The following is a 24,378-nucleotide window of genomic DNA, read 5'->3' as shown; positions in this document are numbered from 1 at the left end:
GGAAGCAGATTATGAAAACGAAGTAGGTACTCTTATCTCTTACTTCTTACTCCAGATGTCATAGGATCGGGGAATCGTCAATGGATTATGGTCTCCTCTGTCAGGGTGGTCAAGATGTAGTCTCTGGGAGTAGCAGGCTTGTAGAACAGCTGTTTTGACGACTTTAAAAAAATCATCGGATTTCACAATTTACACAAAGGAAACAGTACTCTGAAAACAATTATATTATACACATATACAGTAGTCTGATCGTAGTTTCGAATATGTTGCCGCCAATCGTTATTATGTTATTCCTCTAAATTATTCTCGTTTAAGAATGAGGCTCACAGTTCAATGAGCAAGGAAAGTTGTGTGAGTGTACCACACCAGATTTTATATTTATGGTGACAGACCCTAAATATCAATAATATTGAAATAGCCTATGTTTGTTAAATTGCTCACATAATAATTCTGACACAAATTGTCTGATTACTACTTATAGTGAGATTCACGTTATAAAGTCAGCACATCATTAACATTAGTTTGCTATTTGGCTGTCATTAGACAAAGCAGATATCTCTATCCTTCCCTAGCTCCACATCGTTGCAAAAAATCGTTAGTTGGCTGGGAAAAATAAACTAGAATCAACTATTAATAACATTACATCAGATATATCGAAATAGCTTGAATCATAGCTTCATCTACAGAAGGGTAACAGGAAATTGGCAACTCTGCCGTTCTATCATTTTCATTGACTTTATAACATTAGTCTCACTATAGTGCTTTATCATTTGTCCGCAAACTAGAAAGAAATAAAACAAAAAATACATAATTAGTTCTTTTATTAGAATTTGAGACTGCACCAACTAATAACAAACGTAAAAAATCAGTTCAGGAACCAATAACATATTGATTTGCATTCGAAACAACAAACAGAAAGATCAACGACGACATTCTTTGAATGAAGTTATCAGCTACAGATGAATGTTTTTGACGATCATTTCTTATAACAATATGAATGGAAATGTCTCTACAAATATATTACACAAAACTCATGGTACGCATTGTTCATACTTCTAGTTTGGCTAGAATATCTGATTCTCTAAATAAATGGTATTCTTTATTCTCCTCCAACTCGACCTTGGTACCACCATATTCCGGTAACAGCACTTGGTCTCCTACTTTGATTTGGGTGGGGACGAGCTCTCCATTCTGAAAAAGAAAATCAGATCAATAAAATAAAAATTCTTGACCCAATTATAATGAAAAATATATAATAATACTAACATAATATTTTGTGAACAGAAATAATTTGCAAAGCTTTTAATTCAAACATAGAACATAATGAGGACTTTGCTTTGTCCTATTGAAGGAGAGACAGATAAAAATCAATAAGCTATATCAAGAGCTATTTTCTAGACAATGTTTCGGTATTTTTTCACTTTGTACTGTTCTCTTTACAAACTCACAGCTAGCGCACAAGTCTGACTTTGCTGGCTGTGCCGAAACATAAGGATTTATTATAATTTACATTTGTTTTGTGTATCTTGTATTTTGGCGAAATAAATATTCTATTCTATATCGGTTTATTGATGTACCGAAAATTAAAACTTGAATGATAACGAACCTTCCGCTACAGATAGAAACTCTATAATAGTTTCTCTATTCTAAACTCTATTCAATAGTTTTGTCAACATTTGTGACTGTACTAATTACTAAGCAAGTCACTCAGAGACCCGGAAATTAATCAGATCTAAGCTGAAGAACCACCTGACCTGACCTGCACTGGAAAAACATTCATATTTTTTAAAGATTTGATGCCCACATAAGACACACTTCTATGGGAAGTATAAGGATAATGAATCATCGGAAAGAAGTTTTTAAACCCATAAAAGTGATAAGCAGCGGAATCGGCATCAAGAGTGGACACCTATCCAACAAGAGAAGGTGTGAGACCAACTTATCAGCTCAACCACGGAGCAAATTTCTCGTTTATTTTTAATGTAATTTATCTAAAAAATATATAAATAAACGGATTCTACCATTGAACCATGTTTGAGACCAGTCTATAGTCTCACATAATTAGAAGACTCGAAATCTGTCTATGATTTAAAAAAATAATGAAAAATATGATTTCAAGAATTTTTGCCGAACTTATGAGTATGAAGGAACATTTTTCATCATGTTATAGAACAACGATTTGAATCAAGCAAAAATAAATGAGGGTGAACAGAAGTATAAAAACGAAATGCATAGAATTCTAGTGTTTGTAAACACCAATGAATATTAAAACTCCAGCCTGATTCCAAAGACCACATAAAGATAAGAAACAGTTCAAGAGGGAATGGAACTTTGCATCGAAATGTATTGACATTATCTGCATCTAATATATTACTGATGTGAGTAATTTCAACAAGTAGTTGAACTACTGGAAAAAATCATCATGCAAATACATCTTTTCAACTGGACATGGATTAATTTCAAGTATAACAAGTTTTTAATTTTAATTGTAAGCTTAAATTTCAAATAGTGATCAAATCTCAAGCAATCAATCTTATTTCAAAAATAACAATATATGTCATCATAGATGAAAAATAAGATATGATATAATATAAGAAATAAAAATAAAAATCCAAGTACATTTTTTAAATTGTTTAAAAAATTAAAATTTTTGAAAATGGCACTTGGATTATGAAGAGTAGACCTAACGAAAAATACAATAATATTATACAAAGTGAGTCATATGCATGGGAACCCTTCAATAAATTGGAGACTGTTGTAGATGTAATACTGTAACTTTCAGGATAAGTTAATGGTCCTTTTGACGTACAACTGAATTTCAATCCCTCATACGGGGGTGACTTAGGGGTTGTAACTCGAATATTTTAGATGTAAACACCCATTGTCTGGTACATCATTTTAAAGGCCTTTTTAAAACAAGATGGCATCGATAAAAATATTCTATGTTATTTCTATCCAAAATGGCGGCTGATTGAAGTTTTAGTTTTCAAGGAAATGAGGGTCTAATGAAGGACTACAACAGCCTTCAATTTATTGAAGGGTTCCCACACATATGACTCACTCTGTATAATAATAAGAAATGTTATTTACAAATTTATTGATGTGTTATATTTTATTTTCCTTGCCGTTGTTAAGTCTTTAGAAGATTGGTAGTATAAATTTAACATAATATAAATTATACAATGATTTCCGTTAATATTTCAAATTGAAGAGCAATTATGCATTACTCAACTGGGCTGTATTTTATTATTATTCATATGATCTTAATAGAATAATAGAAAATTCTTACATTATTTCTAGCTCCTGGGCCAACAGCGATAACAGTTCCATGAAGAACTTTTCCTTGTGATTTTTCTGGTATTAATATTCCTCCCGTGGTCTTGGTTACTGCATCTGCACGTAAAACTAATACCCTATCAAACATAGGTACTAGTTTCTTGATAACTTGTTTAGCAAAAGCCTGAAACAGAAAACAATGAAAAATTTAAGATCTGTTGGACAGTCTCCACAATTTTTTCTTTCATAAACAATATAATTATTAAATAAATCAGTATTTATATATAAGCGAAATGGCACTGATTCATTCAGTCACTCACTCATTCATAAACAGAGCTGAAAATCTACTGAACCAAATACGTTCAAATTTGGCATGTATGTTCAGTTGGCCTTATAGAGGCGCACTAAGAACGTTTTTGTAAAAAGTCTTCAAGGTAAGCCCAAATTTGTGTTTTTCAATAACATATATTTACTAGCAGGCCAACGTACCGCCGGAACTGCGCAGTGCCCCGACCGGCGGTAGACGGTTCATTGGGGTGGTTACACTGAAATGCAGGCTAAATTGAAGAACTTGTCAGTTTTGATGGGTCAGTATCTCCTCAAGTCACACATCACGGTATATGTATACAGAGGGTGCTTACTTGGAGATGTGACGTTAAGGTGTGGTGTCGCGGCCGAAAACCTGTTCTTGAGTGTTGGTCCCTAAGGGATCAGGCTGGTTTATAAGCTCTTCGGGGATCAGGCCTCAGGAAGTACTGGGGTAAGCCACCAACCAGGGGAAAACATTGCTCATACGGTGTGGCCTAAGTGGGTACGGTCAGGTAAAGGACTATGGCATAGAGCTTCTGGCGGAGTTTTGAGATTTTCCAGTGGGGAAGCAGATTATGAAAAACGAAGTAGGTACTCTTATCTCTTACTTCTTACTCCAGATGTCATAGGATCGGGGAATCGTCAATGGATTATGGTCTCCTCTGTCAGGGTGGTCAAGATGTAGTCTCTGGGAGTAGCAGGCTTGTAGAAAATCCCAGACTGTGGGATCCATAGATAACGCATCATAGTATGTCAAACACTCTCTTGTCCTCGAGTGCAGGCTGCTTTAGCAAAAGCTACCTTTGTTTATTTGTGTGCTTTGGAGATCACACTTATCTCTTTAGTAATGACCACAGATCTGGATTGACTGTTTCTGAAAGTGGACCTGAACCTCACTTAATATTTGTCATAGGAGCAGGCTTTAGTTTTCAGTATCAGTCTGAACATCTCTCACGTGAGGACCACGTAGACAGGAGACCATAAAAAAGAAGTGCAAAACAAATTTTTCTACCTTTTTATTTTTGTCTTATAGTTTGGTCAACACATGAATCACATGAGAGATCGGCCTTGAATCACTAGACGGTCTGACGGTAATTTCTTGCCTCTCAACGTAGGCATACTAAGCTATGTAAATAGGAATGACCCTTTCGGCTTACCGGATCCTTCATTCTTTAGAAAGTAAGAGGTGAATGTTGAATTTAATAATAAGGACAAGATGAACAGCAAAATACAAAAATAAACAAAAAATATAATTGCTCAAGATAAAGCATGGTCTTTAGTAGCCTACTTGACACAAACTTAACCTTAAAATTTCATGATCATTCATTTTTGTATTTATTTAGGGATTGAAAATTAATTAGAATAAACATATTTTTTAAGAAAGTTATGATAAGAAAACAAAAAGCATTCAATAGTACAAAATTATAAAAATTTTGGGTGACTTTTTGTTAGTTATCTCATTGATTTGATATATTCAAGGATTTTACTCACCATTATTTCAAATTGGGGTTAACAGGAAATTCAGTCAAAAAATGTGCTTATCTTGAAAATTTTTAACCTCCGTTTACTTGGGAAAAACGAGCTTTGCGGCACAGCGTGACCACGACCACGGAGTTCAAGATTCAACAATTTTTTCTACAGACTGAGGAAGAAGAAGATTATAATTTTTAATTTCATTTGCCGCTAGTTGCGCTCGCGCTGTAGTTTGAAAATGTGAGCAATAATTATTAATTTCTATTTTTGTAATAAGCTTTTGGATTGTTAAAAGCTTTTCAATTTGAAATTTGTAAAATAATTTTTTACCTTAATACTAAACACAATAAATTCAAATCTAGTCCAATATTGAGAAAAATTACATCATCTTTCATGGAAGTTTCTAGAAGCATTTGAAGCGATGTGCAAAATTATTTTTGTATAATTTCTATAAAATAAGTTGATTCATGAAAAAATAATAAATTACAACAGAAAATAAATTATCAAAATAGTTCTGCTTTCTTCAAGTATAAAAATGATCAAGAAGAAGGATCAATATTTGGAATAAACCACTAATCGGCAGCATGGCTATCTAAAGAACAGAGCATTGACAGAGCAAGACATAACCAATTAATACGTTTATTTTGTAACCAATGTGATCAAGGGCTGTCATAGCCAACGTACTCTGTAGCTTGCATAGCTTCAATATGCGCCATCTGTTTTCAAAAAAACGTTGTTGAGCACAGCTATTTCCTCGTTGTTGTGCGTGCTCTGTTTGTGTTACGTTCTATTCGATTCCACTCAAAACATGTGCTGCTCATAGAAAATTCCTCTTTCTTTCCCCACGATATTGTGCCAAGATTGAGGTTTTGTTCGCTGAGCAGAAACAATCTTTTTTTGTAAAAAATATATTAAAAACTATTTAAGGTAAGTAAGTATTACTCAACAAATATGATAGTTATGAACAATATTTAAATAAATTATACTTTATATTAAATAGTTTAAATACGTTCGTAAAATTCTCACACCTTATCTATTGGGAACAAGATCCTATAGAGACTAGTGTAATAAATTACCGGCATCTCAAAAGGATCTTTTATATCAAGTATACACGGCATAATGATAATTTTCGTATAATGTTAATCTATAAGTATATATTATTATTATAGATAATTCAGATTTCTGCAATTTGATTATAATACATCTAACCGGCACTTAGCCTAACTTGTCCTTATCTACTTCCGAGTCAAGACGGCTGTAATGTTGGAAAGTGCAAAAATTTTTAATCATTCAGCAAATTGATGAATTAATGTAAGATTCATCTAATTTAATATGAGTAGGTTTTTAGAAGTGTCTATAATAAAACTAACTTACTATCAAAGTTAGGTTATATCTAACCAAGTCTATGTAACTTCAATTTAATATACTTTTGATATTTATTGCAATTTCATCTTCAATATTACCTAATATGTAACATATCTATAATAATACACTTTATAATTAGCCTAGTGTATTGAGTAGAGATTTGAGGGATGTATGTCAAATTTTAATATTAGGTACCTAGGCCTGGGTTTAGCTTGTTGAATTTTATGTGCTTCTTGAAAGAATTGGGCATTAAATGATTATATAGTTGGAAATTCCTCAAAAATCAATCAAACAAATTTTTTTTTATTTTAGCAAGTAGCACCAGTTCAGCTGATCTGTTATTTGGTGTTGAATGGATAATGTATCTTTTTAGCTACTCTTTTGAGCCAACTGGTGACAGGACAATAGCGCTGCAGACACATGAAGTCTGCTATCTCTTCATAGTGAATGATTTAATAGAATCAACACTTGCCAACAGTTTGCAAATTGAATAATCTTATTTTCTCGAACTTCGAGCTTATTTTCAATTTTTGGTGAAAATGGTGCTCAACATTAATTGTAAATATTTTCATGTTCAACCTTTCCACTTGAAATTTTTTGTTAAAATTATGAAGCCTGATAATTGGGAATCTAAAATCAACATTTGCATAGATGTTGCGGTGCTCCTAAATTGTTTACAGATATGGGACTTGTGGCAGTTAATAAAGCTTATCAATGACTTTTTTAGGTATGAATTTTATCAAAATCGTTGGAGCCGTTTTTGAGAAAATCGCGAAAAACCCTGTTTTTGACAACATTTTTGCCATTTTAGCCGCCATCTTAAATTGCATTTGATCGAAATTGTTCGTGTAGCATTTGTTCGTGTCGGATCCTTATAGTGTAAGAACCTTGAGTTCCAAATTTCATGTAATTCCGTTAATTGGGAGATGAGATATCGTGTACACACACACACACACACACACACACACATACACATACATACTTACATACCAATACCCAAAACCACTTTTTTGGACTCAAGGGACCTTGAAACGTATAGAAATTTGGGTACCTTAATTTTTTTCGGAAAGCAATACTTTCCTTACCTATGGTAATAGGGCATGGAAAGTAAAAAGGTGAGACTTGTAAAAAATGTTCTGCTGCCAAATAGTGCAAAATGACTATACAATGTAGCTGGATATATATTCTTTAAGATAATTCCTTAATAAGATTTTTTGCTTGTGCGTGGGTCATGGAAAGTGTGTAGGTAATTTTTATTAGATGATTGAACATCCATAATTCAGGATTCAAACCCACGAACCAGGCGGTGCTAGCAGACGCCTGCTGCGGCTTGCAAAGTTTGCTGAGGATTGGTTGCCCAAAAACCGGTTGAATTTTAACCGTGATTAATTCACAGTTATTAAAAATCACGTGATTAATTAATCACGAGAACCAATCAGAGAAGGCCTCTGATAAGACGGCTTCTCTGATTGGTTCTCGTGAAATTAATTACGGTTCAAATTTAACCGGCTTTTGTGCAACAGGCACAGAGAGTTCCGAACAACTATTTCAACCCGGTCGGCAACTCTGATCAACTGTATAGTCAAAAATTGAATAATATCCAGTCATCTGGGCTTGCACCCTTAGCCTACATGAAAAAATTAAAATTTCATGAAAACAAGGTTTTTCCGTAACTCAATCTGTTATATTCCGAGTATAATGCCTAACCTGTTATCAAGTACCGTAAGTTGCTAGTCCACCAAATATTAGCGTTGCTGTACTGTGTAGAATTGCGACTTTCATACTTTTTAAATTGTTTCTAAGCTTAAATTAGACAAATCAATCCGGTTAATGGCATAAAATTTGTATTGTTTTATATTGTAGATGTTCAGACTGCCACTGGCTCTTCGTAGCACAGCTATCAGACAGCTGAAGAGGAACTATGCTAAGGACGTCCGTTTTGGACCAGAGGTCCGTGGTCTCATGCTTCAGGGCGTCGACATACTTGCTGATGCCGTTGCTGTCACAATGGGCCCAAAGGTTAATATTCAAATTCAAATTTTATATTAAAATGTATTATCAATATTGTCGTTCTATTGATTGCATCAATCATCTTCAGTCAGGCTATTGGATCACAAGAAAACTCTTGAGTAAGATTCTCAAGTACTATTATATAATAAATAATACTATTATACAATACTGTTATATAATAACAATTTGATAACAATATCCGTTTCTCCTACTTTAAAGCTGTTATTAACATAGTTGAGCTAATATCACTTTCAATGCTATCACTATTAAACATTATGAGACTTCCTTATTGATTGCATAATTCATAGCTAATTCTCTTCTCACCCATAAATAGATAATTTATTATTCAAATTTGTAACGGCGCTGATTGAATCACAGTTTCTAAGATTACAAGAAACATTATGATAATATTGGTTTTTCAAATAATATTCATTCGCATTGAAAACTCAAGATAAATGACAATATCATTGATAATATAAATCACTTTACTTTATTTGTTTTTAAAATTCATTTTAAGCATTCGATTATAAATGTTGGTTTCTAAACGTTCGTTTTCAACTTTTTTCTGAGCATTTTTCACATTCAATCTGGCTACTGTTGATAGTTTTTCCATCTTATTAAATCTATGATGGCAGTTTTTTATATTCACTGTTACTCAATGTTACTATTAACGAGCTTTTATACTGGAAAGTGCAAAGGAAATATAACACCGAAGTTCACATTTTTTACTCACTCTCTGTTCATATTGTCATGATATTATTTCATTAATTTCAGTTTTGCTATCAATTTGATGAGTAGCTATTATTTTGAAAAATACAGTAGGCCTATGCCTTCTGATTATTCATTTTTCTCAGAAAAAATAACTCAAGGCAAACGTACACAACAGCAGACGGACGTATGAATATAGACGGAAGGAAAATCGCACCACAGGTGTTTGAATGTTGTATCGCACACAATGACGCACACCTCAATATGTGTGCTCATGTCTGCATGCCAAATAAATAGATCAAATAAAAAATATCATGCAGAAATTTGTTTTTTTCTCTCCGTCTGCCTGCATTACGTCAGTCTGTTGTTACGTCAGAGCATTCAGGCTCTCTTCGATCAATAATTTAATTTTTAAATAATAAAATTGAAAACTCTTCCAGGGAAGAAACGTTATTCTGGAACAATCATGGGGAAGTCCTAAGATAACAAAGGATGGAGTAACAGTGGCCAAAGGCGTAGAGCTGAAGGATAAGTTTCAAAATATCGGTGCCAGATTAGTTCAAGATGTAGCCAATAACACAAATGAAGAAGCAGGTGACGGAACCACAACAGCCACCGTATTGGCCCGTGCCATAGCCAAAGAAGGATTCGATAAAATCAGCAAAGGAGCAAACCCAATCGAAATCAGACGAGGTAAGTGGAACGGAAAGAGATTTTCCATTAATGACTTCGTCTATATTTTAACATTGTGTACGACTGTGTACAGTAAATTGTTCCAGTTCCAATAGTAAATTGTTCCATCATCTGACTAGTGCAAAATGTTCCCATGGAACGCCATTTCAAAATCGTTGGTTCAAGCTTTTGGCGCGCACATAATATAAAGTTGATTTACACTAAAATGTGTCGTTCGTTTACTAGCTGCGTGAATGAAGAAAGGCTGTTTTACAAACCTACCGTCTAGAAAAGTGTAAATTTCTTTTATTCCATTACTCTCAAATTTTCTATTGAGAAAAATTCATTTAATGAATGATTATCAAACATAATATTGTTGGTTATGTATTCTATGCTATGCTGTGGTGAACAAACTATCAGCGCATGCGCAGAGAAGCAAGCAGACTACAATGATCGAGCATGAGAGCTCAGATAGTTGGAACTGTACCAGGTCGGACAATTTACCACACTTCGGCTGTGGGGCAGGATTTTGGAACTGGAACAGGTTTCTGGAACAGATTCTGTCAAAATTCCTCCCATGGAACGCAAAACTTTTTACTTGGTAAATTGTGAATCGGACAATTTACCACATTCCATGTACACTGTAATGAAAATGTTGAACGATGTATAATATTCCATTGAAGATAAAAACAATATAAAAATCTTGAAGCACCCTTTATTTAAAAAAAAACTTTAAAATAGTTCAACGACTACCGAAACTAGTCGTTGAACTATTTTAAAGTTTTTTTTTTAATAAAGGGTGCTTCAAGATTTTTATATTGTTTTTATTAATTAAAAAGTAGCCCATGTGAATGAAGTGTTTCCATCACCTTATATTAATATTCAATCACCTTCTTGAGAATTCTTTTGATAATTATTTTTATAATAAATTGACTTGCCTCGAAAAGCAAAAAAACTCTATTCATCTTTCCTATGATCTTTTTATCCAAATATTTCATTTGATTAAATTATTAATCTATGGAATAGCGCAGGTTGAATATAATCATCGCAGTAATTTTTCATAAATCTACCGCATATTTTTATATATTTATAAAGCATTATAATTCAAGTTTTGATTTTTAAAATTTTGCGAGTGAATTTTGCATCAATTAGAATGTAAATTTTTATATTTTACAAGCTGAGTACTGATTCATTCACTCATTCAAAGGAGATCTTGAAAAATATCTTAGTTTCGGCTATGTGCCAATTTCGCCAGATTCTAGTAAGGTCAGATCAGACATGAGTTGAATGAACGAACTTGGCATCTTTCATTAGAATTACATAATGTCTGGGGGTCTCACAACCATCCACCTTACCTTGAAAAAGTCACTTTTCACTTCTGAAACCTGAAATTTCATTTCAAAAACAATTTAAAATTTTCACAATACAAATTAATAATAATAATATTTTTTCCGTAATATTTCATTACAACATATGACACACACAGTGATACACAAAATGAAATTTATATAAGAAAAATAATACATAACTACTTTACAGTACATTACAAATTAATTGGCTATACTTTCTAAAAGTTAATTTTCAATCTCATTTTTCAAATTTACTTTTAAGAGTTGATTGTTTGATGTACGTAATAAGTGTAATATTTCATATCTTTAGAAATTCAAAGAAAGTTGTCTGAATTTATGAAAATTTTCAAAATAGATGACAATTTATTACTGTTGAACTTAGTTATAGGCCATTAGGCCTACGGTTGATAAGTTTGGACTCTTTCTGGTACTCATCTTATAGGGATGTAAATTTCTGTTCAAATTCCTATTATTTAAGTGGCTCTACATTCAGTCTTTGGAAAAATTGTATGAATAGCTGTATTCTTTTGCACAATTTGAATATTTTATAAGAGAATGAACTGTTGATGTTAGATGTCTTGAATTGTATGAAGTTATTAATATATAGTCTACTCAAGTTATTCTTCTGAACAACAAACATTTATAATAATTGAAATTAAATTATATTGGAAGAGGAAAAACAGACAACCCTTTTCTAATACCCTCCCAAATTTAGACCGATAGAAGGCCGAAATAAGATAATTCACCTATCACTTGGTCACTTCAAATCAAAATTTTCTGCTCAAAAATATTTGTAGGCCTACTTGAAATTTAAAGTTTACTACGTCTTAACAGACCTTTATAAAATTGAAAATAATGAATTAACTGAGAAATTTGTAAGGTAACTAACACATACGAAATGAGCAAATATGAGTTCAATCTACAGTTTCCAAAATCAGTTTCAATCACTCTTGATTCAATAATATGGAAGAACAAAAATTAAAAATACAGTACATTTCCATTTTATTTTTATAGAACTCATTTTATTCGGTTTGATTTATAATTTTTGTTGTTTACAGTATTCAATTTATCGAATTGATAATTTAGCTACCGATACGGTATTCATTAGTTATTGTTGTTTGTTTGCAGGTGTGATGCTGGCAGTTGATGCCATTAAGGAACATCTAAAGACATTATCAAAACCCGTTACAACACCTGAAGAAATTGCACAGGTTGCAACCATCTCTGCCAACGGCGATAAGGCAATTGGTGAACTCATATCAGCTGCCATGAAAAAGGTCAACATTTTTCCTCTCAATAACTGAAACCTAAAGTTTGTAAAATTTGAACATTTGTTTTTTTCGCTCGAAGTATTTGCTGAGCAACCTTTGGTTAACAGTTGGGAAGAGGCTGATCAGTGGTCGCGTTGATAAGTTATCGGTCAAATAAATCAGGATTTGTGAGTCTTTGAAAATCGCCATAAATCATTATTTATTGGTATAAAAATTACTTTCTAAATTTTTCATTCATTCTTACCATCGCTCACGATCAAGACTTATCACCCTGAGCGAAAAAATCCTTCAACCGCTTGAAATGACTGGCATTTCAAATTCAGATTTGTTTTTTGTTGAACAGGTTGGAAAGGAGGGTGTTATCACTGTCAAAGACGGCAAAACTCTTGAAGATGAACTAGAAGTTATCGAGGGAATGAAATTCGATAGAGGATACATTTCGCCATACTTCATCAACACAGCCAAAGGTAAAGAAATATGTAAAATCCAAGCAAATTGATCAGTTTTAATTTGCAGTTTATGCGATGTAGGTATTGGTTAGAGTATCCTTCATGATTCACATAGAATTTGCATGAGAAAAGGAAACTTGCTTTTTCTTGAATTTAATTCAGTTCTTTTTTCTTGCTTCTAGACATATTCTGATGTATTGATATTTTGTGTGCAGGAGCTAAAGTAGAATTTCAAGATGCCCTTCTGCTGTTGAGTGAAAAGAAAATCAGTAGCATCCAGGCAATAATTCCAGCTTTGGAGTTGGCTAATTCGCAGAGGAAGCCTCTTGTAATCATCGCAGAAGATGTTGATGGCGAAGCACTCAGCACTTTAGTTGTTAACAGGTAACTTGATGTATAGGTAGTATAATAATTAATAAAAACAATATAAAAACTTGTACTACCCGTTATTAAAAACTTTCAAATATTTTAACGACTAGTTTCGACCATTTGTAGTACACTAAATTTATCCTTATTAGTGGGTCAAGTAACTGGAGTACTTTAACTGAATCTCTTACACTGTTCTAATATGCCTGTTGGGAAATCAAGGCAGAAATTTATGTATGACTTACTAAAATCTTTCTTTAAGTGTTTTACTGCTCATTAAACTGCTTTGTAGAGTGTTGAGTTTGATATTTGTAATCAATATACGTGATATAGAATTTTATTCTCTTATTTCCCTCAAATAGCTGATAGCTAGAGGGATTAAAATATATGTAAACTGTTTTTATTGAAATTGTATTTTGAAAATAAATTGAAAACTTGCAACATTTTAAAAATAAAGTAGTCTATAGACCATGATGTCACAGATTTATTTCATGTGGCTTTCTAAATAATGTCAAGCTGTTATGTTGCTTGGATGTTCAATCTTGAAGATTTTGATACATAAGGTGAAGTTTGTTTCGTTTCAAGTCAAGTTTTGGGCTGAAGCCTGTTGTTCGTGCTGTGTAGGCATTAACACTCGATGAATAGATATATGAATTCTTGCTCTCTTATAAACTGACATTTCTTAGTATTTCATCCAGAATAATAATATTGTACATTTATCTTGATTTAGCTGTAACTCCATATTAATTTGTATTTATTAAAAATAAATTAATTGTTAATCACAGTTCATGTTTAAAACTATTTACATCAACTGATAGCATCTCTTCACAAATCATTTTCCAGATTGAAAATAGGTTTGCAAGTAGCTGCTGTGAAAGCACCAGGATTTGGAGACAACAGAAAGAATACCCTGCAGGACATGGCTATTGCAACTGGCGGCATTGTTTTCGGTGACGAAGGCGCTAATTTGAAATTGGAAGACATCACGCCAACCGATCTTGGCCAAGTCGGAGAAGTAGTCATCACGAAAGACGACACTCTTCTGCTAAAGGTATTTCACAATTATAAATTTCGCTTCTGTATCATCACTGCTGTATCGATAATCTCAATTTCGTTTTTGAGGAATTTGAATTATGTAAGAAAGTGATTATGTTTCTATGTTACAAATAATTACCATTTATAATAAAATGATATTTCATAAATAATACTACAGTATTTCTATAATCAAATAATTTCCATCGGATCAATAATTGATAATTGAATATTTATAGTTTTGTACCAAGGAGGATGTTATATAAAAAGAATAAGTTCAATATTTATGAATGTTGTGGATTTAAAAAACCTCATAATAAAATACTGTAATTGAAAGTCCAGTCAAATGGTCATTCTTCAGGAAAGAGCCCCGGAAGAATTTTTCTTCTCTGTTCTATATGTATTTTTGAATCTGGTATTTGCTGACACTCCAGAGGGCGGCTTCACTCCTAAAAACCCTCAAATTTTGGGACACCTTTTTTGAAAATCTGTAGCTCAGAAATCGTAGAATCTTGCGTGACCTCTCAATCTATTGGTAATTTTATAGTTTTTAATTTTGTGGAAAAAACCATGTGGTTTTCGAAATAAATTGGAAGAATTGAAATAAGTCTAAACATTTGGGGTTTTAGGGGTGAAGCCGCCCTCTGGTGAGTCAGAAAATTTCAGATTCGAATTCAGCGCCACAAAATACATATAAAACCGACAAGAAAAATTCTTTTGGGGTTGTTTCCTGAAAAACGATCATTTGACTATTGAGTAAATTCTTCACTGTTCAAAAAAACTAGGATTTGATTTGAGTGAATGACTAGTGTGTTACTTTAATCATTCAGGATAATTAGTGAAGAATTTAAATGGTCGGTGCTATAGTCCGAGAGATATTATTTTTTACATGGCTTTCTCTCGAAGACAGAGAGGGTGGATGCTCTTTCCTTCACTAATCACTCCCTCTACTAACAGCATTCTCCCTACTTTTGTCCCAGCATCCAATTGTGCGCAGCTTGCTTACTCCACTGCTCTACTATGCTACAAACTGTGCAAGGAGATATCGGTTTTCCCTCTTCATGTTGAGTAATACCTCTCGGACTATAGCTAACTACGGTGTGTACTATTGAGATAATCAGGTTAAATTGTTAAAATAGGCTATATCCAAATTGTAACAGCTGTTTCGACAGTTTTGAATGCATAGAACACAATAAAATAACGTGAAAAATGCTCTATTGTGAAGTAAGTGCTAAACGAATGAAATAATATGTTATTCCATGTAATAAACATGTTATAATAATTATTGATACTGTGTTGTTATTCCACAAATGTTATAATTTTGCAGGGAAAAGGCAAGAAGTCTGATATCGATAGAAGGGCCGAACTTCTTAGGGATCAAATTGCTGACACAACATCTGAGTATGAGCGTGAAAAGCTGCAAGAGAGGCTGGCAAGGCTGGCGTCTGGAGTTGCTGTCCTCAAAGTGGGAGGTTCAAGTGAGGTAATTCCAATATAAACATTTAATATGGAAAAGTTATATGATCTTGAAAAGAAATATATATTTTTTCAGTATTCATTCTTTGCACCGAATCAGTTCTGAATCAAGAAAATGTTTTTCTATTTACATCGTATTTTACTGGTTCATTTTTCTATACTGGATCAATACAATTGTAAAGTATAAAGTAAATTCAATACGAGGACCTGGTTTGTAGGACACTTATTAAATCTTGTGAACCATTTAAACTATAGGTTTAATGGTCAATTATTTGATTTTATAGTGACCTAAGAGTGGTAATGACCTAACCAGGCCTAACCAGGCCTAAGAGTGGTAATGATTAAAATGGAATTTCTATAACAATAACTACTATTTTATCCAACTCTGCAAAGATACCTTTTTTCTTATTTGTTAATCTTTTTTTTTTGCTAATTTCTTTCTGTTCATGTTTATTTAATTAATTAGTCTAATTTATAATCATATAGGCCTATTATTAATCCATATTCTTGAACCCAATTGGTAACTGAAAGCAAATTTATAAGGTTTATGACTCAGATCATTCACATCTTGTTTACTTGTGTAATAGTGAGTGTTGGTTTCATTTAAAATTCATTATTTGTATATTCATTTGTATTAGAATGCCACCTCCATATGACACTTCGGATTAATTTTTACTGTGTTTGTAGATTATATATATCGCATTCCACTCCTTTATTACCGTTCAATGAATGAAAGAATTGAATTAAATTTCTTCAGTTCCGCAAATGAAGTAATGGGAAGCATTTTGAGAATTGGCAAATGAGATTTGACAATATTTATTTATTCGTTCATTGTAAAAAGAAAAATAATCAAATCAAATAACTTTTATTCACGTCATTTTACAATTCTTACAAATCATTAACAAAGTAAAATTGAAGTACATTTCTGAATGAATTCATGTTATTGTTGCACTGTAAATTGATGACTTGAGATGTTATTCATTCAAATCTAAGCTATTTTATTAATTATTTAAATAATTTAATGATTTAGGTTGAAGTCAACGAGAAGAAGGACCGCGTGACGGACGCGCTGAACGCGACACGGGCAGCGGTGGAGGAGGGAATCGTGCCGGGAGGGGGCACCGCGCTGCTGCGATGCGCCGCCAAGCTGAAGCAGGTGGTGACGGCCAACGCGGACCAGGCCACCGGCATAGACATTGTGCAGAAGGCACTGCGCATGCCCTGCATGACCATCGCCCAGAACGCAGGCGTCGACGCGTCGGTCGTCGTCAGCAAGGTGGCCGAGGGCACTGGCGACATGGGATACGATGCCCTAAACAACGAATACGTCAACATGATTGAGAAAGGCATCATTGATCCCACCAAGGTGAGCAACTACAAATGCTACTTACTCAAGATCCATCCATGCATCTGCACAAACTAACCCCTATTAAGGTCTCTTCACACAAAGCTACGCTACGCTACGATCCCAATGTTAAATCCAAGCTTTGAATCTGTCCCGTTCACATCAGCGTAGCGTAGCTTTCAATATTGGGAGATAGGATGGCTACGTTTTCCAAAATCGTATTTCAGCGTAGCGTTGCACGTAGCTAAGAGTGAAAAGACCTAAACTAATTTGGCATAACAATAACACCACTGGTTCATATGGAAGAGTTAGGTTAGGTTAGGTGTCAAATATTCTATTGTTGTTGATTAAAATCAATTTCATAAGGCTTCATTCACATTATTACTGCTTAGACCACTCATTTTTCAACTATAAAAAATATTTGAATTTATCTAGTAATAGAAATGCCTACTTAATCAGGAAGAGTTTCACAACTGAGTGGCTTTGACATTTTTTCCAAGATCCAAGATTCATTTTATTCGCTATATTAGGTTTCAAAAGCAGTAGGCTCGTCCACATGATTATAATAAAAATTGATGACAAAATTCGCAATACAACACATACACAACACTATTAATCGTAGATATCAATTACTAAGGTATTCTTCAAGAGAATAGAATGAATTATTCTTGAAATGGAGAGATATTACCTTTTTGTAGTTATTCAAAGACAATTCTCTAATTATCTTTTCCCCTATGGGAGTTCATTCAATATAAAACGTCTCTGATAAAAAAGCTCTTGTGTTCGTATTACTTTTAAATCTTTCATTATAAAGCTCAGAATAACGATGGTTCCAAATAGGAAGTTGAAAAAGTATTGCACTGCCGTCAGAGGATAATCTGTATATTATATATCAGCGAAATGGCACTGATTCATTCACTCACTCACTTAATTAACAGAACTAAAAATCTACTGGACCAAATACGTTCAAATTTGGCATGTATGTTCAGTTGGCCTTTTAGAGGCCAACTAAGAACAGGTTTGAAAAAATGTCCAAAATTACACCTAAAATCTGCGTTTTCTCAGCTTCTTCAAGAACTGATTGACAAAGAATGTTCAAATTTGGTACAAAAATTCAGCTAGGATCTAGAAATTTTTCTTGAGAGGACTTCAGAATAACGCCAAAGATACGCCCAGAATCGGCGTTTTCTCAGGAAGCTCGTTCAAATGAAGAATTCAGGCGAGCGAAGCGATTCAGCTGTTCTCATCACAGGATGATTCAGCCGGGGGTCCTGGCTAGACGGATAAGGCGAGCGAAGCGAGCCTGCTGGCTTGTTAAATACATATAAAATATTGTATGTAACACAATACTTTATGTAATTTCTATTCTTTTTTTATCATAAAAATCAAGTCTTGATATTATTAATAAGTCTTGGTATCATTACTAATGTGAATAAAATGAATTGAAAGTACAGCAAGATTGTGTTTCTATTTCATTATGAACAATTACTTAATAACTTATCTGAAAATGATTTGAAATTTGTCAGAAAATGAACTTGAACGCCTCTATTGAATGCAAAATTTTAAATGTTGAAATTCAGTTCTTGGTTCATGTCAGTTGAATAAAATTCAAAATACCTATCGTACTATAGCTAACTACGGTGTGTACTATTGAGATAATCAGGTTAATTGTTAAAATAGGCTATATCCAAATTGTAACAGCTGTTTCGACAGTTTTGAATGCATAGAACACAATAAAATAACGTGAAAAATGCTCTATTGTGAAGTAAGTGCTAAACGAATGAAATAATATGTTATTCCATGTAATAAACATGTTATAATAATTATTGATACTGTGTTGTTATTCCACAAATGTTATAATTTTGCAGGGAAAAGGCAAGAAGTCTGATATCGATAGAAGGGCCGAACTTCTTAGGGATCAAATTGCTGACACAACATCTGAGTATGAGCGTGAAAAGCTGCAAGAGAGGCTGGCAAGGCTGGCGTCTGGAGTTGCTGTCCTCAAAGTGGGAGGTTCAAGTGAGGTAATTCCAATATAAACATTTAATATGGAAAAGTTATATGATCTTGAAAAGAAATATATGTTTTTTCAGTATTCATTCTTTGCACCGAATAAGTTCTGAATCAAGAAAATGTTTTTCTATTTACATCGTATTTTACTGGTTCATTTTTCTATACTGGATCAATACAATTGTAAAGTATAAAGTAAATTCAATACTAGGACCTGGTTTGTAGGACACTTATTAAATCTTGTGAACCATTTAAACTATAGGTTTAATGGTCAATTATTTGATTTCATAGTGATCTAGAAACCAGGCCTAAGAGTGGTAATGATTAAAATGGAATTTCTATAACAATAACTACTATTTTATCCAACTCTGCAAAGATACCTTTTCTCTTATTTGTTAATATTTGTTTTGCTAATTTCTTTCTGTTCATGTTTATTTAATTAATTAGTCTAATTTATAATCCTATAGGCCTATTATTAATCCATATTCTTGAACTCAATTGGCAACTGAAAGCAAATTTATAAGGTTTATGACTCAGATCATTCACATCTTGTTTACTTGTGTAATAGTGGGTGTTGGTTTCATTTAAAATTCATTCAGGATATTATTTGTATATTCATTTGTATTAGAATGCCACCTCCATGTGACACTTCGGATTAATTTTTACTGTGTTTGTAGATTATATATATCGCATTCCACTCCTTTACCGTTCAATGAATGAAAGAATTGAATTAAATTTCTTCAGTTCCGCAAATGAAGTAATGGGAATCATTTTGAGAATTGGCAAATGAGATTTGACAATATTTATTTATTCGTTCATTGTAAAAAGAAAAATAATCAAATCAAATAACTTTTATTCACGTCATTTTACAATTCTTACAAATCATTAACAAAGTAAAATTGAAGTACATTTCTGAATGAATTCATGTTATTGTTGCACTGTAAATTGATGACTTGAGATGTTATTCATTCAAATCTAAGCTATTTTATTAATTATTTAAATAATTTAATGATTTAGGTTGAAGTGAACGAGAAGAAGGACCGCGTGACGGACGCGCTGAACGCGACACGGGCAGCGGTGGAGGAGGGCATCGTGCCGGGAGGGGGCACCGCGCTGCTGCGATGCGCCGCCAAGCTGAAGCAGGTGGTGACGGCCAACGCGGACCAGGCCACCGGCATAGACATTGTGCAGAAGGCACTGCGCATGCCCTGCATGACCATCGCCCAGAACGCAGGCGTCGACGCGTCGGTCGTCGTCAGCAAGGTGGCCGAGGGCACTGGCGACATGGGATACGATGCCCTAAACAACGAATACGTCAACATGATTGAGAAAGGCATCATTGATCCCACCAAGGTGAGCAACTACAAATGCTACTTACTCAAAATCTATCAATGCATCTGCACAAACTAACCCCTATTAAGGTCTCTTCACACAAAGCTACGCTACGCTACGATCCCAATGTTAAATCCAAGCTTTGAATCTGTCCCGTTCACATCAGCGTAGCGTAGCTTACAATATTGGGAGATAGGATGGCTACGTTTTCCAAAATCGTATTTCAGCGTAGCGTTGCACGTAGCTAAGTGTGAAAAGACCGGAACTAATTTGGCATAATTATTATGCCAATTTGGCATAATAACATTTTGAACACCATTGGTTCATATGGAAGAGTTAGGTTAGGTGTCAAATATTCTATTGTCGTTGATTAAAATCAATTTCATAAAGCTTCATTCACATTAGACCACTCATTTTTGAACTATAAAAAATATTTGAATTTATCTAGTAATAGAAATGCCTACTTAATCAGGAAGAGTTACACAACTGAGTGGCTTTGACATTTTTTCAAGATCCAAGATTCATTTTATTCGCTATATTAGGTTTCAAAAGCAGTAGGCTCGTCCACATGATTATAATAAAAACTCATGACAAAATTCGCAATACAACACATACACAACACTATTAATCGTAGATATCAATTACTTAGGTATTCTTCAAGAGAATAGAATGAATTATTCTTGTGATGGAGAGATATTACCTTTTTGTAGTTATTCAAAGACAATTCTCTAGTTATCTTTTTCCCCTATGGGAGTTCATTCAATATAAAACGTCTCTGATAAAAAAGCTCTTGTGTTCGTATTACTTTTAAATCTTTCATCATAAAGCTCAGAATAACGATGGTTCCAAATAGGAAGTTGAAAAAGTATTGCACTGCCGTCAGAGGATAATCTGTATATTATATATCAGCGAAATGGCACTGATTCATTCACTCACTCACTTAATTAACAGAACTAAAAAAAAATCTACTGGACCAAATACGTTCAAATTTGGCATGTATGTTCAGTTGGCCTTTTAGAGGCCAACTGAAAACAGGTTTGAAAAAATGTCCAAAATTACACCTAAAATCTGCGTTTTCTCAGCTTCTTCAAGAACTGATTGGTAAAGAATGTTCAAATTTGGTACAAAAATTCAGCTAGGATCTAGAAATTTTATCTTGAGTGGACTTCAAAATAACGCCAAAGATACGCCCAGAATCGGCGTTTTCTCAGGAAGCTCGTTCAAATGAAGAATTCAGGCGAGCGAAGCGAGTCAGCTGTTCTCATCACAGGATGATTCAGCCTGCTGGCTTTTTAAATACATATAAAAAATATTGTATGTATCACAATACTTTATGTAATTTCTATTCTTTTTCATCATATAAAACTCAAGTCTTGATATTATTAATAAGTCTTGGTATCATTACTAATGTGAATAAAATGAATTGAAAGTACAGCAAGATATTGTGTTTCTATTTCATTATGAACAATTACTTAATAACTCATCTGAAAATGGTTTGCAATTTGTCAGAAAATGAACTTGAACGCCTCTATTGAATGCAAAATTTTAAATGTTGAAATTCAGTTCTTGGTTCATGTCAGTTGAATAAAATTCAAAATACCTATCGTACTATTCATACTTCTGTCGCTTTGCAGACTGTCTATTTGTCTAAGGAGTACAAATTAACAAGGCATTCAATTCATTACTCTCTTCGATCATATTCCTTCTACTGTATTATTGTTTACTGCCTTATTTTTGACTTTGTTGATTTTTAATTCGATTTTTCGATTCTTACTTGTATTTTGAATCCCTTTTTATTGTTTTTAAAAATACTCATGAATTTTCAAGCTAGTGCTAGTGTTTGAAACTGTTATTCTAATGTGGATATTGCATGTTGGCAGGTGGTGAGAACAGCTTTGACAGACGCAGCGGGCGTGGCATCCCTGCTCACCACAGCTGAGGCCGTCGTCACAGAAATACCCAAGGAAGAGCCGGCTATGCCAGGCATGGGAGGAATGGGTGGTATGGGCGGAATGGGTGGAATGGGAGGCATGGGCATGTAAGCAGCTGCAGTGCAGTCATAAACTTTCAAGTGAACACTACTGCCTCCAACAATACTACTCGAATTGGCTATTGTTCTGGATTGGCTATTTCGCCTCTTGTATAGTCAGATTAGTTGGTTCGCGTGAACTGGAACGATATGGTGACAGTGTACTACTTAGTGAATCTACTTGCTAGAAGGCCTGACTTTGACAGTTAGATACCCGATTATAAGGCCCAAAACGTCATTAAGTATCGATTGGTTCATTTGTGTTGACTTCCTGATTGAACTGTTCGAATTATGCGAGGCAATGTCGCCAGGAGTAGATTGTTCTTGTTGTTATTATTAGTAAGTCTGATAATAATTTGTAGTTAGTGTAGATTCAATTAGATTTTTTTATTGTTACCGGTTTCCTGTTTTCCAGTTTGTGTTTTCTACAGAATATCTTTTACACGTCATTGTCTGTTTGTGTTGCGCTATTAAGAATACTTGGTAATACAATGAAAGTTCAAATGTTGTATGTCTGTTGAAATGTAAAATAAATAAATAAATTTATTCATTAAAATTATATATTTATTGATAAATATTTTTTTCATTTACCATCCATTTTTGCTTGGTTTGCATACTTAGTTGCTGTGCATTTTTTCCACTGTTCTCTTAGAATTTAATTTTTTATTGTTTAAAGATTCAATGTTTATTTTGTCCATAAAAAATATTCAGTTTAATGATGACTTATGCTTAGTTTTCGAAGTGAATTATTAAAATCGCTGCATAAATATATTAATGCTATATATTTTTTAAAATAATACCGTACCTTTAACGGTAACAATATCTAGTTTAGCCAGCTATCTATGGCTAACACACACCCAAGTAGTTGTAGAGGATTATTTCCGTCTGATCTCATCAATGCAGCTAAAGCTAAGAAATAGAACACAATCAAATGAAATCAATTAGATTCCTACGTCAGCAATGTAGATTCATGGAAATACTGTGATAAATTATTAATTGTATGAGTGCTGTCTAAAATTTTTCCAACCAATCATTAACATCACAAAAATTCTCGTTGAGAGGAGCTGTTGTATCTGCGTATCTCTTTGGTCATAGCAGTTACTCTCTAAACTTCGCCATTTTTTATTTATATTACAGTCTTTTGAGTAAGTCAGGTGTTTAGTGCCACGTCTGCTCACTTCAGACCAAAACTTGCAAATCTAATACATTCTTGGAGGGTATTCAAGTATCATTTAATCAATTGGTGTTAAAACTCAGGTCAACCTGCACCAACAGAGTTGGAATTGAACTTTAGTTTGACGTGGCACTAATCTAATCAGACAAATCGACTTTCAGTCCGACATCCAGTTACCGTTTATAATGAGATCTGTTTCTCAGGATTTTAATTCCAAACTAACTAAATTATCTGTACAATGATATAAGAGTATTGGACAAATTCAATAATACAAATTGACCTTATCGGCAACATATAATTTATAGGTTTCGTACAATAAATCTACGAGATATATCTATGAAAGGGTAAGCCCCGACAGAATGAAATTACACCACAGCCCAAATAAACTTGTGCCTAAAAACTTGAAATATTGCACAATTATTCATGGTAGCCTCAAAACATCCACTAAGAAAGGATTTTCAGAAATTGCCCCCCTGAGGGAGCTGGGGTCCCCCAAAATTTTGTACTTTTTTACCGCTCATTGCACAGCAGAGTTATGAGGAAGTTTTTTGTTAAGCTACGAAAAAAATTAGGTCTATGCAGAAAAATTTCGAACAGGAGCACAGGCGGGTTCAGGAGAGGGCTTTTTTCGAAAATGTTCATGTAAAATCACACTACAGCTCAAACTAATTGGCCTGCAGACTTAAAACTCTGCACAAATATTCTTCAAACATGCTAGACGCGCACTAAGAA

The 24,378-nt window shown here is 33.6% G+C and overlaps 2 protein-coding genes across 3 annotated transcripts; one reads left to right on the top strand and one right to left on the bottom strand.

The window, feature by feature from the left end:
* Positions 1-804: 804 nt before the first annotated feature.
* LOC111054347 (10 kDa heat shock protein, mitochondrial) lies at positions 805-5,710 on the bottom strand. The gene is made up of 3 exons (XM_022341364.2): positions 5,077-5,710; positions 3,290-3,460; positions 805-1,191 (listed from the first exon to the last, which is right to left on the bottom strand). The coding sequence occupies exons 1-3, from the start codon at positions 5,077-5,079 to the stop codon at positions 1,048-1,050; spliced, it is 318 nt and encodes a 105-aa protein (XP_022197056.2). The 5' UTR covers positions 5,080-5,710; the 3' UTR covers positions 805-1,047.
* Positions 5,711-5,777: 67 nt separating this feature from the next.
* LOC111054336 (heat shock protein 60A) lies at positions 5,778-23,047 on the top strand. 2 transcript variants are annotated; one of them, XM_039423694.1, is made up of 10 exons: positions 5,778-5,985; positions 8,287-8,442; positions 9,582-9,834; positions 12,291-12,439; positions 12,777-12,900; positions 13,098-13,266; positions 14,092-14,299; positions 15,608-15,763; positions 20,129-20,464; positions 22,324-23,047. In XM_039423694.1, exons 2-10 carry the CDS (start codon positions 8,287-8,289, stop codon positions 22,483-22,485), a joined length of 1,713 nt encoding a protein of 570 aa, XP_039279628.1. In that variant the 5' UTR covers positions 5,778-5,985; the 3' UTR covers positions 22,486-23,047. The 2 variants fall into 2 exon arrangements, with proteins under 2 accessions (XP_039279628.1, XP_022197045.1); XM_022341353.2 differs by lacking the exon at positions 20,129-20,464 and adding an exon at positions 16,787-17,122.
* Positions 23,048-24,378: the final 1,331 nt, after the last annotated feature.

The sequence above is a fragment of the Nilaparvata lugens genome, chromosome 3 (assembly GCF_014356525.2).
Source record: "Nilaparvata lugens isolate BPH chromosome 3, ASM1435652v1, whole genome shotgun sequence".
Taxonomy (NCBI): domain Eukaryota; kingdom Metazoa; phylum Arthropoda; class Insecta; order Hemiptera; family Delphacidae; genus Nilaparvata; species Nilaparvata lugens.
Note: the sequence above shows the minus strand (reverse complement) of the source record. Positions and strands in the feature narration are given on the sequence as shown.

Bases quoted from the DNA above. Each gene is read 5' to 3' on its own strand.
- LOC111054347 (XM_022341364.2), bottom strand. The intron at 1,192-3,289 runs GTAAGAATTTTC...TTTCTTTTTCAG, and splicing joins GCCCAGGAGCTAGAAATAAT to AATGGAGAGCTCGTCCCCAC.
- LOC111054336 (XM_039423694.1), top strand. From the start codon at position 8,287: ATGTTCAGACTGCCACTGGCTCTTCGTAGCACAGCTATCAGACAGCTG. The intron at 9,835-12,290 runs GTAAGTGGAACG...GTTTGTTTGCAG, and splicing joins CCCAATCGAAATCAGACGAG to GTGTGATGCTGGCAGTTGAT. The intron at 15,764-20,128 runs GTAATTCCAATA...TTAATGATTTAG, and splicing joins AAGTGGGAGGTTCAAGTGAG to GTTGAAGTGAACGAGAAGAA.